Source organism: Pipra filicauda, unplaced genomic scaffold (genome assembly GCF_003945595.2).
Source record: "Pipra filicauda isolate LSUMZ 115617 unplaced genomic scaffold, ASM394559v2 scaffold139_size1960392_pilon, whole genome shotgun sequence".
NCBI lineage: Eukaryota > Metazoa > Chordata > Aves > Passeriformes > Pipridae > Pipra > Pipra filicauda.
Window position 1 is genome coordinate 927117 of NW_024103873.1, and position 19210 is coordinate 946326.

Genomic DNA, 19210 nt, shown 5'->3' on the forward strand with positions numbered 1-19210 from the left:
GAGCAGATGTAATTACTGACTTTCTACTTTTGGGTTAAATCAGCGCACTGACACATTAAAAGCCTTTTAATTTGTCTGGTTTTGACTAGAAACAGCACCCTTTCCATTTGAACACCAAATGAATGCAGGAGGTAATAAAGTAAATCTTACTGAGAACTTTCCTGAGAAGCTGTTTAAGATTTTCTATTAGTCCTACAGAAATTAAATTTGAAACTCTACAGACACTCAAAGGTTTTCACGAGGGTTTTTATACACTTTTCAGTAGTGCTGATAAAAACCCAGGCACCAGATCATTTTTGTAATGAAGGTTATCACCCTCCCAAAAATTCCACCGATTATTTCACTTCTAGATTTCAAAGAACACCTAATTTCCCCTCAATTAAAACGCAGCCCTCCAATGCTGCACAAAAGTGGATTTTATTGAATACTCTGTGCTTGGAGGATGTCCAGACCTCACAGCTTCAGTCTGGAGGGCCTGAACTGAAATCAGGTGAAGCTGCTCTCCAGTTCAGGCTTTTCTCAGGAGAACTCTAATGCCAGATCCTTAAATTCCATGGGGTTCTCAGGGATACAACTGAGGCTGGATAAAATGAAGAACTTCAGCATCTGAACATGCAGATCCCTAAGACAATGAATGAAGTGATGGGCAAAGTGAAAGTGCATCAATGAGAGCAATTAATAGCTGTGGTTAATGAGTTTTATGCAGGTCCCATTACTGGACTCTTTCTTTAACCAGAAGCTGCAATCCACGAGTGTCCTCGTGTGAGCCCCAAATTATGGGACATAGAGAGTCACATTCCCTGTGAGCCTCAAAGCCTGACTTTCTCCACTATCCAAGAGTATAAAACTCCAACAAATATTGCATTAAATTTTTCATAACTCCCAAATCCACACAGGTAGTTGCTATAGCAACTGTCAGCTCAAGACTTCCCAGGGGAGAAAATAAAAGTGTGTCCTACCTGGCTAATTGCTATTTGTGTTACAGAGAATTGAAGGGTAACTTAGTTTCACCAAAAAATAGAACATAGACTGAAGTGCTCCCATGCTAATGTGACATTATTTAATCTGAATAAGAATCCACTTTACATGTGCCTTCAAATTATAGTATTTATGGAACATTCAACACAATAAGTAAAAATGTTGCTGCCAAATATGCCCGACTTCCCCTGCTTGTTGATTTGAATAAAAGGGGCATTAAAAATAGAGAAACAAGAAGAAAGGTGGAAGAGCTGATGGGATTAGGGACTTCAAATTTCACAGTGCTTGTATTACGACAAAAAAAAACCCAAGCCAACAAAAGCTTACAACCAAGGGGTCCTGCATTCTGGATCCAAAAATAAGCTGATGGAAGCTGATGACTGTGGGATCAACCATTCCCCATTTCTCATCATTCCAGGAAGAATAAAGCTCCCAAGCAGGGTGACCACACTGGCTGAACAACCACCATCACTCACTCAGAGTCACAATTAGAACCTTTTTAACTTGCAGAAAGTCCTGAAAATCATTCAAGAAAAACTCCCATCTGGAGGATATATTCAGGAGCACACTGACAGTTATTGCTGTCTTGTAAACACATCCAGAAATGTATTATTTTAATCTTAGCACAATTACTAAATGAGAGCAATCACAGCTACAAGGCAACAGAACCTCCTGAAACACAAAAATAACGATGACATATCTCTCTATATTAGTCCAATGACATAATTGGAGAAAATCAGATCCTGGGGGGATATTCAATCCACTCAAGTACATCTGTACGTGGTTAGAGAGCACAGTTGTGGACTTCAGACCCAGAGACAGTGATTCCTTTCCTTCGGACCCTCCCAGCCCTGGCAGGTGCCCCAGCTGCTGGTGCAGGGTGTGAGGAGCACAGGGAGCCATCCTCCTGGGCAGCAGTGCCAGCCAGGGGCTGGGCAGGAGAGGGGCCTGAGAGGGGCCTGCCCTGCCCACCACAGAGAGCACATTGAGGGGCAGCTTTGCCACCAAAGGATCTCATTTTTCAGTGTTCCATCCTCAGCATTCAGGAAGTTTCATGGAAGGAGCAGAGTGTTTGTATCCATGTATGGTGGTGCTAAAGAGCCAGAGGGGCAGAAAATAGCTCGTGATCTCACAGTCCTTCACAATTCCAGTGGGAGAAGAAAGGGAGAAGACAGTGGCAAGAGAAAACCCACCATATCCAAGGCTCCTGAACACAACCCCTGGGAATTCCTGGAACACATGGAATTCCTCCTGCCCTACTGATCTCCGTGCCCCACACCAGTACACCCAAATCCAACATTCCCAGCCTCCTAGCACATCCTTCCTGTGCAAGTGCTGTTCAAATAACTACTCCCAAAACCTTCCTTAAAATTCAGGATGTGCTTTTCACCTCAGGTACCTTTCTGGGAGGTTCTCCTGCAAATGAAAAGGAAGAGAGGGATGAAGCATCTCTTGAAGGGCAACTGCTTTGCTGGCTGAGGATCTGGGAGGTGAACTTCTATCCACCTGCCTCAGCCACCTTCTAACATTCACTTAATCACAAATACAACTTAATATTCAGTTAATCACAACTTACATGACAAAGGTTAAAAAAAATGGTAATAATTAGTCTTGAAAAGTATTGGTTTTCCTAACAATAAATTGACTTCTAGGGGCAGAAAAAGCAAACCAGTGTTTTTAAGAGCTCTACATTTCACATTGATTTTGCTACAGATGGTTTTTCCCCTTCACTTTGCTTGTACCATTGAAGTGTTGACTCTGGAAATCTGCACCTGTGTAAGGCTTTAAAAATAAAAAATTACACTGCAAGAGAGACTAATAATAAAAAATCAAACTGTTAGTGCCACTGTGAGGTGCCATTCCCAGGGTGTGTGAGAGCATGTCCCAGCCCCTGCCACGCTGCTGCTCCTGAAGGTGTCTGGGAAAAAAAGCAACAAAAAGAAGTAACCCCAAGAAATTAAAACACGTGCCTTTGTGAAACCAGGTTGATCTCAAATGCATCTCCAGAGTGTGTCCTGCCAGGAACAGCCTGCCCAGGGAAGGAGCACACGAGTTGTCACTACAGCAGTGCCAGCCCGGGGTCCTGGGGGTGCCTGTGCCACACACAGGGACAGGACACGGGGACACGGCCCCAGGCAGTGCCAGCAATCCCCCAGCAGTGCCCTGCCCTGCAAACCAGCTCCACCCCAGGCAGGGCACAGGGACCAGGAGGCTGCAGGATGAGTGAATCCCTGGGCAGGACACATCCCCACACCCCCCATCCTGCCACTGCCCTGCTGGAATTCCTCCCCTGCTCTGGGTTATTGATCCCCTGAGCTCCTGCCCTGGCACAGCAACCCCTTATTGATCCCCTGAGCTCCTGCCCTGGCACAGCAACCCCTGCTCAGCTCAGGAGCCGCCTGGTATCGACTCTGCCTCCAGCCCTGACTCCTGTAATTGCTTCAACAGCTCTGCGAGCTCACTTGGCCTCTGATAAGATCCCCACACATCCAGGGAGAATTTAAAAGAGTTTTGTTGTCAAAAACAATTACACCAGGAGTGCAAAAGCTGCATTTTATCCCTGCAGTGCCTCTCAAACATCCGAGTGATCCAAGGCAGGGGCTGGGCAGCAGGAGGAGCTGGGACACCCCGTCCTGTCCTCAGCCCAAACCCCCCCTGAGCCTTCAGCTGGGGATGGTTCTGAGCATTGGGAGCTCAAAGTTGGACAGGATGTGACCCCTCTGCTTCACAGGGACTCCTCTGTGCAGTTCATGGGATGGCTTGGGTTGGAAGGGACCTAAAAATCATCCAGTGCCACCCCCTGCCCTGGGCAGGGACACCTTCCACTAGCCCAGGTTGCTCCAAGCCCCGTCCAACCTGGCCTTGGACACTTCCAGGGATGGGGTAGCCCCAGCTTCTCTGGGCACCCTGTGCCAGGGCCTCCCCACCCTCCCAGGGAAGGATTCCTTCCCAATATCCCATCTAAATCTCCCCTCCTGCTTAAAGCCTGTTAGTGCCTTTCTACAGAATCCACACTAAAGGAAGGATCTTTATGAGCAAAGCCATGGCACAGTTCCAGTCCCCAGTACTGTGTCCTGATCCTCAAAGGTCATATATCCCATATTTTTGGATATATACAATGTATAGGAAAACACAAAACCCCCCACCCTGACACACAACCCCCCCAAACCTGGACAATCCCCAGGGATGGAACAGGAGCTCTGTGGCCACTGCAGCAGAGCCAAGGAAACTCCAAAGGGCGGTGAAACATGGGAGGGACAACCACATTCCACACCCCCAGGAATCCACTTGCTGCATTACCAAGCTAAGCCTATAAACCACAACTGACCTATAAATCATAACCAGCCATGTGTTCTCTCAGTTTCTGGATACTGGACAAAGAAACTGGTTAAAAAGGTCTGGAATCACCTTTTTCCCCATGCCATCTTCCATACACCTCATGTTTTATCTCCATCCTGTAGCACAGACTGGTATCTGGCCTTCCTCACACCTTCCTGCCTCCCTCCACCTGCTGCAAATGCTACTGCTCAATTTATTTGCCTTCTGTGAATTACCTGCAGCACATTTCGAGTTCTTTTTTTGTTGTTGGAGGTGTTATTCTCTATCCTGAACAAGGCAGGTGTTTTCAATATGCTTTCTACCAAACAACATTATGCTTGTATTTATTGATAAAATAAAATAAATCCACACAACGAAAACCACAGTGTTATGTATAACACCATTCCTCAGTTTAAAAGATTGTGCTGCATGAGATTTTCAGCAGGTGCAATTTCCATTTCAGCCCAGGCCTCTGTGGCTAAGCTACAGCACAATATTTTCCAGGAAATATCTGACAGGAAATCACTAACAATCACCAAAAAGTACAACTCCCACTCAAAAAAGGGAGATGGAAAAGAAAGCAAAGCACAAAAGCTATTGCGGCTCCATCTCTTGCAGGGCAGGAGGGGAAGCCCCAGGAGCACAGGCATGGGGGTTTGGCACCGTGTGCTGGGCCAGGAGCTGAGGGTTCCAGTGCCATGGGAGCTGGACAGACCGACAGGGGACAGACACAGGGACTGCACCCAAGGACATCCCAGTGCCCCCTGCCCAGGGAGGATCACTCCTGTTTGCCAGACAAGACAGGGCAGCCAGGCAGCCAGGGGACACTGCTGTCCCTTGTCCCCAGTGTCCCCCCAGCTCTGGGCAGGGGCACCCCGGGCTGGGGCACAGCCTTTGCCCCGGACCCTCCTCTGTGCTCTAGAGCAAATCAGGTTCATCATCATCTCCTCTCTGTACTATGGCAATTTGGGCATGAATCTACTGCTTTCCCAGTCCAGGGTAATTCAGCTCTGCAAGCACAGGGAAACCTGAAGCTTTTGCTCCCAACGGCTTCGGATGCCGGCAGCAGCCTTGGGAATTCTTTGTGTTTTCTTATCAGCCCTTATCTTATCTGTTATCTTTGCAGACAACAGTTTAAAGCCCTTCATGTGGGTCACCTGCAGGCCCCACTGCCAGGCAGGGAGCCCAAAAGCTGCTTCACACTCCCTGTGTCAGACCCAGGTCACAAACAGACCCCACTGTGGTTAAAGCTGTTTCTGCTGCTTCTTATCTCTCCCTTGGCAGGGAGAGCAGAGCTATTTGAAGTGTTTGTAAGCCTTGGCAGACCTCCTTTCCAGCTGAAATTAATTCCCTTTGGGAATGCAATGGCTGCATGGAAAGCCCATTGCAGAGGTGAGACGACACACAGAAACCTCTCTATAACCTCTGTGTCCTCCTGGGTGAGCCTGGGTGATCCCCTCTTCCAGCAAACTTCCTCCTGAGTGATCTCCTTTTCCACTGAGGGACAAAACTGAGGCCAAAACAACTGCAAATCTGTACAGCCAATCTCCCAAACTGGAAAGAACAAAGCACTGGTGCAGCACCTTCCTATGGAAGAGACCTGGAGCCAAAGCACAGACCTGCCTGGGTGACAGCACTGTCTTCCTGCAGCTTCCCCCCAACAGCCTGGGAGTTTAACAACTGCAAATGTGGAAATCCTACCCCAGCTCAAAGTGAGGTGTGTTAGCTGGGACCTGGCATTTGCTCACTCATTAAAGGGACACAATAATTCCCTCCACAGTGCTGAGCTCACCTGAATTTTGTGTTCAAGAACAAATGCTGAGTGAAGATAGAGGCAAGAAAAGAAACAAGAAGCCAAAGCTCTTTCCTGCGCAGGGAAGTGTGGGTTCAGGGACTGGGGATCACAGACAGCATGCTATGACATCCATGCCCAGTCTGTGCTGTAAATGTGCCCTGGGGCTGCTGTTTGTGACACAGAGCACTCAGCAGGCTGTGCACTCCCTCAGTGTCCAACTTCAGAGGCACAGGAGACTTCTGAGTATTTTTTGAGAGTTTTCTTGCTTACATCTGGTATTCAAAATGATTGAGTTAGGAGATGCCTCTTTCTGGATAATATGACAGCTAATTCCCACTTATCTTACTGAAAGGATACAATTGAAAGGGATGCAACAATAAAACTAATGGCTAATGTGATTGTTATTGATCATTTGCCAGTTTATAAATGAATGACCCACAAGCTAAATGGGGAGGGAAAATAGTGCCATATATTGCCTGTGTCTCGGGAATGAGCTGGCTGGAGAGCTCATCCGGAAATCCACGTAAAGCTGAGCATCAGCACGTCCTTAGAACCACAGTGAGTCCTGAATATCAGGTCTGTTCACTCTCACCTACCTTTTCAGCTGACTGGGCAGTGCCAAAAAATATTGGAATGAAGGCAAGCCATACTATACAGGTAGTGTACATAGTGAATCCAATGGGTTTGGCTTCATTAAAATTCTCTGGGACACCCCGAGTCTTGATGGCATACACAGTGCACGTCACCATTAGCAGAATGCTATAACCCAAGGAACAAATGATTTGTAGATCCGTAATGTCACATTTGAGAACTCCTCTGGCCTGATCGGGGTTCATAGTTTTCTGCTCATCATAATCTATGATGATGTTGGGCGGGTCAACCGCAAACCAAATAAAGACCCCCAGGAGCTGCACCGATATGAGGCTGGAGGTGATGGCCAGCTGGGACGTGGGGCTGATCAGCCTGGGCGCCGTCACCGACTTCTTGCCCTGCTCGAAGATGCGGTAGATGCGGTTGGTCTTGGTCAGCAGGGCCGCGTAGCTGATGCACATGCCCAGCCCCAGGAAGATCCTGCGGAAGGAGCACACGGCCACGTCGGGCTTGGCGATCATCAGGAAGGTGATGATGTAGCACAGGAAGATGCCGGTCAGCAGGACGTAGCTGAGCTCGCGGCCCGAGGCGCGCACGATGGGCGTGTCGTTGTACCTGATGAACGTGGCCATGACGAAGATGGTGGCGATGATCCCCAGCATGGCCAGGAAGACGGGGATGACGGCCCAGGGCGAGTGCCACTCCAGCTTGATGATGGGGATGGAGCGGCAGCCCGTGCGGTTCTCGTTGGGCCGCTCGTTGTAGGAGCAGAGCAGGCAGGTCACCTCGTCCGCCTGGTACTGGTACCCGTCGCACAGCTCGCAGTGCCAGCAGCAGGGCATCCCCTTCACCATCTTCTTCCTCTCGCCGGGCTTGCAGGGCAGGCTGCACACCGAGGGCGGCACCTCCCGCACGCCCCCGCCCCACTGCATCTCCTCCACCTGCGGCACAGGGAACAGAAACACACCCTCAGTCAGCTGGCACTGCCACAGACCCCGGGGGGGGACCACGGCGGGGAGGACTAAGGGGGAACCCCGATGGGAAAAACCCCACTGGATAAACTCTTTAGGCCGCGGACGCCTGGAAACGCTGCAGGAACTGCACACACGGGTGTCTTTGCAAGGGACTCTGACGCACAACAGTGTTTGCTGCCTCCATTTTTCATTTTTGTTAGTGGTTAATTCTGGTGGAATGACACACAACATCAGATAAAACTGTGGAGTGAAAACCTCTTGTTTGTGACAACTAATAAGAACACTGCAGTGCTCGAGGGAAGGCAGGACTCACATTCACAAATGCTTTCCACGAAACCTGGCACTTCTTACCGAGACCAAAACAGAGATCTCCTTCCTGGAACTGTTGCTGACCAGGTGAATGTTTTAAATAAGGTGGAAATGTGTTTTATACAGGGCATGGGATCAGTAGGAACATGGCAAGGTCTGCAGTATGAACCAGGTAAGAAATATGAAGGACAGAGAAAATGGTCACCAATGAAAACTGCAATAATTAGATAATATTTCATTTCAAAGTCACATTCAGCTTTTGAAATACCACACATGCTTCTGGGAATGCAAATGATAAATGATTATATTAAATGTAGGGAAAGTCTCACTTGTTCTGCAGTCTGGAGAATCCTGAACTCCAAAGTATGTGACAAAGGTTCCCAAGTACTGTGGAAAATTAGACTCACAAATCATTTCAAATTATGTCAGACTAAAGCCACTCACCAGGTTCCAGGAACAAGGGGGGCTCAGCATTGGAGCCCCCATGAAACAGTCCAGACTGGAAGGTCCTGGCATTGCCAGCATCAGCTACCAACTCAGCTGCCCAGCAGCATTCCAGTGGCTCTACCAGCTGCTCTGTGTGTGTGTGTGTCTTTTCCAAACATAAAACCTGATCCCCTGGGACAGATGTAAGTAAGTGTTATTAAAAACAAAATTTCAGCTATTTCTCTTTAGGTCACTTAAATGCTGACAAGCTCCACTATTTTCCCTACAAATAAAGAATTCTAGAACGTGTTTCTTGAATCAGCTGCCTTGATTATCCATGTCCACAGGAAGACTGGGGTTTGCAAGGCGTAAATTGAAGGATTAAGTTGCACTTTCCTAATTTAATTCAAAACAGATCCTGTATCATCCTAATTTCATACATGTGAAAAACCCAAACCCTGCAGTCACACACTGCTCAAACACTGGAGAGCCAAGAGTCTGTCTGTGAGGGCTGTAAAATAATCCCTCCATAACGGATATTCCGGAGCTCTGCCACTGCCTGGGAAACTTCATTAACCTTCAATACCCTGGAAAAGAGAAAGATCCATGAACCCTCCTTTCATGCTGTGCTGAGCTGAAGGTGTGCAGCTCGCAGAAGGCAAAGGAATGCTGATGATAAAGGGAAATGACTCATTTAATTGCACTGGTAAATTGTACTTTGGTCTTTCTGGAAGTGGAAGGAGCCAGGAAATCCATTTCCATGCCTGACTCCATCACTGCTCCAACACAATGGTAACAGCCCCTACAGAGCTGGAGCTGAGTTCCTGGGCTGTGGGAATGCCCTGTAGGAGAGCTGGAGAACTGGCACGTGCCCACATCCCTGACTCCCTGCAGAGGCACAGGTGGGGCCAGTGTAGAGACCCAAAGAGATGGTGAGGAAAGAGAACCAGGGCTGGGATCTCTGACCCCTAAAGCAGGTGGGAAAAGTTAAGAAACCATCTGATTGACCCTCTGCTGCTCTCTCTTCTCAATCCCTGATCTGTGTTTTGCCCTTTTCCAAGGTGGACTGAGACAGGGGAACTACAACTTACCTGGGTGTTTATACCTAGGGAGTGAGTCACTGACCCAGTCCAGAGCCTCCATTTTCTGTCATAACTATTACCCACAGAGGTTGTTTCATGCCCTTTCTGCAGCAGACATTGATACAAAATGAGAACATCATCCCAACTGCTCAGATTTTGACCCAGTCTGCAGCAAGGAAATGATTTTCACATTTTTCCACATGCTAATATCTTCAGAACCACAGACTGATTAATGTGTTATCACATCCCTGCTTCCCCTTATGGCTACAAAAGGATGAATTTCCATATTCTCAGACATATTCCACGGCATTGCTGGGACCTGGGACAGCCTAAAGGTGCTTTATTCTGCACAGATACCGTGTGTAGAGAGAGAAATACAAGATGGGGTAAAAGTGTGGAAAGTCCTTTTTCTGGCCTCCTGGAGAGACACCACAAGAACTCGTCACTGGCCTCAGAATGATTTGCAGAGTTCTGCTCTTTCTGGTGAGAAAAGTAATGATGCAAAGTGCCTGTGAGGGAATGTGCTGGGCACCAGCACCTGCACAGGAGGTAAGAACCTCAGTCAAACCAGAGGCACTTTCCCCACTCAGAAAAGCATAATTTTGAAAGAAAATTTGTCCTTAAGTGCCACATCTATACATCTTTTTAATACCTCCAAGGATGATCTGAAAATGCTAATCACAGTCTACAAAGCAGGAAGCAAACAATTTCATAAAGCATGAGGAAGTACTCTTGCAATTAATAAAAAAATTGGTTTTTTTTATGTAGAACCTTCCATTTCAGTCCTATGTCAAAATGGCACACAGAGGATAAGGGAATTTATTTTTCCCAAGCCAACAGCACTTCCAGAGGCAGCCAGACACCTTGTACTCACAGCGAGCCCACAATTCCACATCTTGAGCTTAGCACTGGACCCAGTCAGTGCTGGGGGACACAAGAAGCTCCTCTCCATGGCAATTCTGCTGAATTTGGGAAGGATGCAAAACCTAAACTGCACCAGATGCTGTAGAGATGTGTCTAATGTCTTGGAAAATCACATATTTGCCCATCACCTGCTTATTGACATGGCAAGTGGCACATCTTCAACAGCATCATGAGCAGGCCATGACAGTTCATGCACTGCTGGATTGATCTGATAAATGGGAAAATAACCCTCTAAACCACAACAGGTTCACTGTAGGACATTCAATAGAGCTGATGAAAACAGAACTTGGAAGCTGGCCGTGCTCCAGGTGCCCAGCAGTGGGGCACCGTGGTCAGCCCTGCCAGCACAGTGTGCAGGAGAAAACCCCAAGCCAGAACCAGGAAAGCAGCAAACAAACAAACAAGTGAAAAACCCAAAAGAAAAGTAAAAACTCCCTCCCCCACCATGGGGCAATGCAGCAGCACCTGGGCCAGGGGTTAACTCTCCTTCTTCCCCAAGCTCTCCCAACTCCTAGGAATGGCCCAGTTCCTAAACGCCTCGAGCCAGAGGGATGGGGTCCATTTCCGATATAAATTCTCATTATGTTCACTACAGAACAAACATTAACCAGAAATGCTTAGTCTGTCTCATAAGGCCTAATGTAATTGTTCATTTTAATGAATAAAGTAACTCAATAGAAGTGCATAATTCAAACGTCGCTGCTGTTCTTCCCAGCGCCACAAACATTCCCCTAATAAGCCATTTGTTCTGAACTTAATTGTTTCATGCAATGTTTGATTAAAACAAAAAGCAGTACAAAAATAATTACATTAGTGATAATTAACCTACTTGGGGAAGAAAATAGCCACGTTCCCTGATATGACTTTCATACCGACAGTGCCGTTAATCTCACAGACACATCAGGACACAAGGCAAAGGATTGGGCTCGGATTTATTGCCACCCTCCAGACTCCAGCTCCTAACTCAGCAGTTCAAACATTTGTGTACATTCCCCTTTGCAGGCAGCAATATTTGCATGACTTAGCTCTTAGGCTCAGCTATTAATGTCTTGTAATTAGTTTTTAAATCCAGGGGTTTACCATGATAATGGTTTTAAGCTAAGAATATGTCAATAACACATCGTCAGCAGAGCCTTCTGCAAAATATCAACTACAATCCCTTCAGGAGATAATGGGGATGATAAACCAGAGAGGATGCAAAGCTGCTCCAGTAGCTGCCCCAGGCTCAGGGAATGAGGTGTTTGCCCTCATCCTGTGACTCACTTCATTTCCCTGTCTGCAGGACTGACAGGAGAGCCCTGAGACAGCACAGAGCCTGCAGGGTGGTGGAGGCAAAAAATCCCCACTTTTGGCTAAACCTGATCCACAGCTGCTGCCAGAGCACCTCTGCTGGGACAGGGATGCTGTGGCATATCCTGGGTACCCTATTCCTCACAGAGCATCCCAGTCCATCCCTGTGCTCTGCAGCTCACCCTGCCTCACCACAGCTATTTTTCCTCCCTACTTCCAGTGCTGTTCCATGGGAATTCTGCACTGGTGAGATGGAGCATCAGTCCAGCACTGCCTCCCAACCCCACAGAGGAGGCCCCTCCAATGTATCTTCCTTATAAATTGAAGTTAAACATCCTTACATATATTTTGTCCTGGTTTCTCCTACTGCTGCCTGTCTAGTTTCTGTCCTCATGGCACAGCAGCCACAGAGTCTTGTCCCTAAACACACACCAAACAAGCAAATTGCAACTTTCTAGTTGAAAATAACGGAAACTCGTCACTTCTCAAAGACTTCCAGCAAAAAACCTGCAATTTTTCACTGTCAGAAAAATCAGAAACATTGTCAAAAAATGGTGACGACGTTCCCATAATGCCAGACCCTCATCTTCCCACCTGCTGACTCAGATCCTGGTTAATGAGGGAATGCCCCCGGGATCAGTCCCACCCAGGGACTGCACAGCCCCAGTCCCTGACTCTCATCCGTGCTGGGACAGCTCCTGGGCAGCCCCGGCGTGGGCAGGGATCCCACAGTGACGAGTGCTGGAGGAGCTTGGGCAGAAAATAACTCTCCTGAAGGCTTTTGGAAGATGTGGGACCTGCTCCCACATTTACTGCCATGTGAGGAGCGTGGGGAGAGCCTGAGGATCCCTCAGCTGCTCCTGCTGCTCCAGCCCCTCCCCGGCTCCGGTCCCTGCTCTGCACATGCTCCAGCTCCTCAATGTCCTTCCATTCAATGTCCCCATGGAGGGACACAGCACTCGAGGTGTCCCTCACCAGTTTGTGTCACATCCTATTTAACACATTAGTTAATTATGGTTGCAAACTTCAACTAATCCCATCGCTTTTGTTCCCAGACTACAACTCCCCTTTGGTGACCTCACAATAAGCAGTTCTTAACCTTCATTTATTTTTTTTCATTCCTTTCTACTCTTACTTTGCCTTTCATTTAATATTTGTCATCATTTTTTACCAACCTCACCTGCTTTACACCAGCAGCAAGTTCCACTGAGCACTTATAATACCCTCTTTAATGAGATCCAAGGGCTATTTGTTCTACATTAAAGCAAGGACATTTCTAGCACAACACTGATATAGAGAAAGATGCTTAATCCACAATTTTTTGCAAAAATGCTTATTATCTTACATTTCTGTTGACACACAATAAAACTGAAAATTAATTATTTTAATGCTTTTGTATCTGCCTACAGCTTCGTGTCGTCTCCTCACTAATGGAAGGGGATGGACCATGCATCTTCAGTATTCATCCTGCAACCCCTGCATAATATTTTCTAATTAAAAAAAGAGCATGTGCTTCCAAATACCACACAATTCTTGTCTCTTTGAATTGATAGGTTAGAGCAAACTATCTTCGCAAAGCAGAGCTTACCCAAGGCCATTTTGTATCCTGTGGTGGCTTAGAATGAGAGAAATCATCACAGAATCCCAGAATGGTTTGGGTTGGAAGGGACCTTAAAGCTCACCCTGTGCCAATCCCTGCCATGGACAGGGACACCTTCCACCAGCCCAGGTTGCTCCCAGCCCCGTCCAACCTGGCCTGGGACACTTCCAGGGATGGGGCAGCCACAGCTTCTTTGGGAACCAAGGGATTTTTTGAGCAGGATGATGAGAAACCCCCAGTCCCAAGTCTCAAAGCCCATAAACCACAGCTCAGCTCAAGGGCAAAGTGATGGGCTCAGCCCTTTAGCAGCCAAAATCAACTGTTCAAATGCTTGTTTCTAGCAGGTTCATAACCCTCCACAGCTGGCAAGTTTAAGTCCTAAATCACAGGCCTAGATGACAATGGCACATCTAGAAATAAATCCAGGAATTCTGATCTTTCACCTGAAAACTCCTTTCGTGAGTCATTTTTCGTGGCACAGCCATGAGACAACCTTACCAAATGTTTGAGGAAAGGATTGGCCCTTTATCTTTGTTTATCTCTCTTATGAGCCAGCAACTTCTTATTTTTCCTGTTATTTATGACTGTGAAAAAGTTCTGCCAAATCCGACACACAGCTTCCAAAGCGGGAAGGGCACCGAGGAGAGAGGAGCCAAACAGAGTGTGGGGTTTGGACAGCGTTTATCTCCGAGTGCCTGCCAACTCCAGACGCTTTCATTTATTTATCCTACTAATTCCCAGGCTCAGTCGAAGACCAGTATTTTCCAGTCACGTTATTTGGTCCCAATTTTCCCTTTTTCCAGCACTAGCATCAATGGGTCAGTAATTTCCTCGTCACGACTCATGGGCCAGGAGGGGAGAGGAAAGAACCACAGAATTCCAAGGTTAGCTCAGTACCCAGCTCCTTTCGGCCCTAATTAGATTGCTGCAGTGATATTAATAATATTATCAGTACTAAATTATCCTGCTCGGGTTATGCTCAGTCAGCTGGGCCCTGAAAGAACTATAGATATACACAGAAAATTAGGGGACTTTAATTGCCCCACACCTGGGGCCAGGATTGCATCAATGCCACAGCCACGTCCTGCTGGGCTGGAGGGGGGGGCTGGTCCTGGCCAGGGCTGGTGCTCCCAGAGCTGCACAGCAGCCCATGGATCTGCAGACAGACAGAGGCACAGCAGACAGACAGAGGGAATGGAGAAACCCAGCACTGAGGGCTGAAGCTGAGGATCATTCCATGAATTCAGTATCTGAATTAACACCAACCCTCCAATCACATCCTGCCTAAAACAATAACGTTATTGGTCTGCTTGAGACTCCACTAAAATTCTGTCAAAAAGAATAAAAAACAGAGTTTTTTTTAATTTTTTTTTTTTTTTTAAATTACCCTTGCAAAACTAACCTGCTTCATCACACTTTTGCACTAATAACACAATATTTTGCCTTCCCCTCCCGTCAAGTGGAAGAAGGACTGGAGCTGGTATCTTATTCCCTCCAGGTGAGTACCTGAAATATTTCACTGCAAGACACTCCCAGGTGAGCAACTGCCTTCCAGTGCAGGGAATTTTCTCCCCATGAACAGGGTGAGACATTCAGAAAAATCCTGGAGAGCACCCTGGTTTGCTGCCCGTGCCAGGGCACAGCTGGCAGTAGGGGTGGGGTGGGATGGGGAGGGAGGACCAGCAGTGGAGCTCCTGTGCCCTGGGTGAACTCAACCTTAGGGACCAGGGGCCGAGGAGAAAAGCCAGAACCACCTTCTCCAGCTGTATTTTTGGGAGAAAAAGGGCGAGATCTGGTCTTGCAAAGGGAGGTTTAAGCCTGCACGACCCTTCACCAGCCAGTTAAAGGACAGGCACTGCTAAAATGGGATAAAATATCGAGTTCCACTTCCCACTGGGAACCAGCTGCTCAGATGCTGCTGTTAATGGTCAAACCCAGCTCCCCCCACCATTAAAGGTGCAGTTAACAAGTAAACAAGGTTGTTTCATGGGAATCATTTATGCAGCACTTTCACATAAAATGTGCATTTTGAGTTTAGTGAAAAAGAAACAAAATAAAGCAGGAAAACAAAGCAAATAAAGCCTTTCCCTCAAGTTTTTTTGGAGCAGACTAAAGACACTGTACAGCTGTTTATTTGGGGCCATTATTGCCCATCATGTGAATGATTGGCTGGAGACACATTAAATTCCATGTTACACTCTGATATTATAGTCCTGCCACAAGCCACGGTGATTTTCTTCAGAAATCAGTATTCAGGGACATTTAAATAGTGATTATTTTTGACCCACTCAGTACACGTTCTCTGTCAGAACCTTTCTGCTTTGCTTAAAGGTTGGAAACTCCAAGGGCTGTTCACATGGGCCTCACGTGTGCAGAGCTTTCAATCACCCTTTGTGGGGTTTCTTTCTCCTCTGTAAAGCAAACAGGAACAATCTGATAAAATTATCATCATTTCCACTCTGCTACCCTTGGCACTGGCATCTGTATGGGACCAAAATTTCATTTTGCAAAACACAGCTGGATTTTGCTTAGGGTCTACAGAAACAGCTTTAAGCCAAGAGTTCCCATAGCTGCTCATACAATAAAACAAAGGAGTCCACATGCAGGTTTGATACATAAAAATGGAGACAAATCAAAGCTTTGGCTGCTGTTAATATTCACAAGACTCTTGGCATGACTAGAAGGTGCCAGCCCACACCTGCCAAGGACCTGCCACTAAAATCTGAGGCAGGTAAAGTCCCAAAGCTTGTAATCCTGCTCAGTGCTCCCACTGCCAGGTTTGGCACGAGGAAATCATTCCTCACTCCTCTGAATGGAAGTCACTCTGTATTTCATTCGTCCTCTGCATACAAAATAAAACTTATTTGCTCTTAGTTCCAGGATGCAACATGGATTTGCATAGAATCAAAGAATCCCAGAATGGTTTGGGTTGGAAGGGACCTCAAAGCCCATCCAGTCCCACCCCCTGCCATGGGCAGGGACACCTTCCACTAGCCCAGGTTGCTCCAAGCCCTGTCCAACCTGGCCTTGGACACTTCCAGGGATGGGGCAGCCACAGCTTCCCTGCCCAACCTGTGCCAGGGCCTCCCTACCTTCACAGGGAAGAATAACATCTAAACTAAAGCTGGAAGGTCTTGCTGGAGGAGCTGAGGAACCAGCCCTGCATGGTGCAAACCCATGTCCTGGGGGAGCTGTCCCGCAGCCCCCAGCACCTCTCTGCTGCATCCCAACATCTGGGAGGAGAATGCCAGGCTCTCACCTCTCACAGAGACAGGGATAGTCCACAAACACCTTCTCCCACACCACACAAACCGCAGGAGGAGATAAAAAAAGGATGAGAAAGGAGATGCCAAAGAAAGGAACAGCACAAGCATCTCAGGGCTGTCCTTGTGGCCTCGCTAGACATGAACCTCCAGGCTGCTGAGCACTGCTCCAGGAGAAAGGGTTACACTTGCAAAGGAAAAGGCAAAAATGTGTCTGATCTAGAGGCATAAATCCTGATAATTCCTGGATTCTTCCTCTTCCACCCAGAGCCCTGGCTTGCCCTTCTCCACCCTGATAACCACAGGTCCCCGTGCACCTTCAGCCTGCCAGTCACAAACAGAGAATTTCCCATCAAACTTCCTTTGCCAGGGCAAGGATGAGACACAAACACTGAAGCTGTTTTTTATGGCATCTCCATGCCCTGGGGACGATCCCCAGCAGGGAGCAGCCCCTCATTTGGGACAGGGGTGCCTGGTCAGGGCTGACCCAGGCTGGGGCTTTACCACAGCAGTTATAGGGGCCCTGCTGGGCTGAGACAAGGGGCAAGAAGGATGGAAACATTTGGCAAAAACACAGCTAAAGAGCACAGCGGATCTAACTGGAAGCCTGAGTTTCCCACTGGACTACTTGGCAGGCATTTGTGACATGCCCAGTGCTCAGGTATTTGGGATGTGCCCAGTGCTCCCTTGCTGCTGGAGCTGCTGTGCCCTGCTCTCCACTCTGGCAGCAGAGGAGGAGCTGCTGCTGGGAGCAGAACAGCTTTGGTGCACAGATGAAGTGTTTTTCTCTCCATAGCTGGGTGAACTTCTCCAAATACAACAAAGCACATCTGTCATTGAAGAGCCTCTTCCCGTTTTTGGGTATTAAATAAAGAATATTGCACTCTCAATAACACACAAACTGACATCGTTACTCCTGCCAAAAGCAACCAAACCTGTTCATTAGCCATAAAACATCCCAGCAAAGCATTTGCTCTTGAATATATTTGCTGACAAAAGTACATTAGCCACACAAAAAGGATTTACAAAGGGATGTGCAGGAGGAAACCAGCACCTATTCTGAAGACTGGGTGTTTTTTACCTTCTATTTCTCGTGTTACTCAGAGTGTGTCTGCCTGCAGCTCACGGGCACGGGAGAGAACAGCACAAGATGAAGCAAATTCTCAAGTCACCGAGTCTTCTGCTACATCCTTTTTTGCCATTCCAGCTTTTATGAGCTCCTTACGCTCCTGGTTCTTCCCATCTTTGCACACACCTGTAATATATCTCAGGTACTCTCCCAGCCTGGTTTCTCTTAGCATTTCTCTCCCTACAAACACTTTACCTTGTGACATTCTCAGACCTGGAGGAGAATCACACCCATGTTCTGTGTTGCCCAAAGCTGGTGGAGTTGAATTCCCCTCGCCTGCCTGGGGTGGTGCAGCCCAGGGTGTGTGTTACTGCCTGGCAAAAGGGGTCAATGGCACAGAGGAAATGACATTTCACGTCCTCAGTTCCAAGTCTGAGCCCATTTTCAGAGCAATGTGTAAGGTTTAACTATTGCCCTCCTGTTTTTATAGAGTGAAATTCCATATAGAAAGCTTGAACTTGTGGAATAATCTTTCTTTTTAAAAAAAACCCCACAGTTTTCATGATTTTCAAGTGTGGAAAGGGGTGCCCACGGCTCTGGCTCTTCTCTTTGTGGATTATTTCCTAATTCTGCACATGGAGGGGACTGAGGGTCCTTGTTCTCCTGGATGGTTTTGTTCTGCCATTCACACCCAGCTTTGTCAAAGCCTCCCAACACTTCAGTTCTCAAAGCTGCTTTCCCCCTTCCAAGAGCACCACCCTGGCAGGGTTTCTGATTCACTCCAGACCAAGCCTTGCTGCAGAAGGATTGTCCAGGACTCCCATGCAGGCACCAGCTGCCATAGTGCCCATTCCAGCTCCTGCAGTGCCCATTCCAGCTCCTGCAGTGCCCATTCCAGCTCCTGCAGTGCCCTTTCCAGCTCCTCACCAGATCCATCCCCGCAGCCCTGGGCTGTGTCTCTGTGGGTGTTGCTCCATCAGCATTGTGCTGACCCCAAACACTCCTGGGAACTGGGCCTTACATGCCCAGTGTTGGGTACATGTGCACTGAGGGACACTTGGAGACACTCTCTGAGGTTCTCTGCATCCCAACACACACTACTCAGGACTTCTTCCAAAGAAAGCCCAGGTACAAACAGGGTCACCTGCATTTAGGGATCAGAGAATCACAAAGTGGTTTGGGTTGGAAGGAACCTTAAAAAAAAAAAAAATCATCTTGTTCCAACTCCCTGCTATGGGCAGGGACACCTTCCACCAGCCCAGGTTGCTCCAAGCCCCATCCAACCTGGCCTTGGACACTCCCAGGGATGGGGCAGCCACAGCTTCTCTGGGCAACCTGTGCCAGGGCCTCCCCACCCTCACAGGGGAGAATTCCTTCCTAATCTAACCCTGCTCTCTGTCAGTTTGAAGCCTTTCCCCCTTGTCCTGTCCCTCCAGGTCCTTGTAAATAGTCTCTCTCCATCTTTCTTGCAGGCTCCCTTCAGGCTCTGGGAGGATGAAGTGCCATAAGTGCTTCAGCTCCCTGCTGTGGTACAGGAGCAGTGCTGCTGGATTCCCATGGTTTCTGTCAGGTATGCTGAGGTTGTGCCCTT

The 19210-nt window shown here is 47.8% G+C and overlaps 1 protein-coding gene across 6 annotated transcripts in view; it reads right to left on the minus strand.

Annotated features, from left to right (window-relative positions):
- GRM7 (glutamate metabotropic receptor 7) overlaps positions 1-19210 on the minus strand; it is a 227238-nt gene that overhangs the window by 37867 nt on the left and 170161 nt on the right. For all 6 annotated transcript variants that reach the window (XR_005562453.1, XR_003545520.2, XM_027746429.2 and 3 more), the window contains exon 8: positions 6688-7623. Coding sequence is in view for 4 of the 6 variants with exons in the window: in XM_027746429.2 (XP_027602230.1) it covers positions 6688-7623 (936 nt within the window). In the remaining 2 variants the exon portion in view is untranslated. The remainder of the gene's footprint in view (positions 1-6687; positions 7624-19210) is intronic.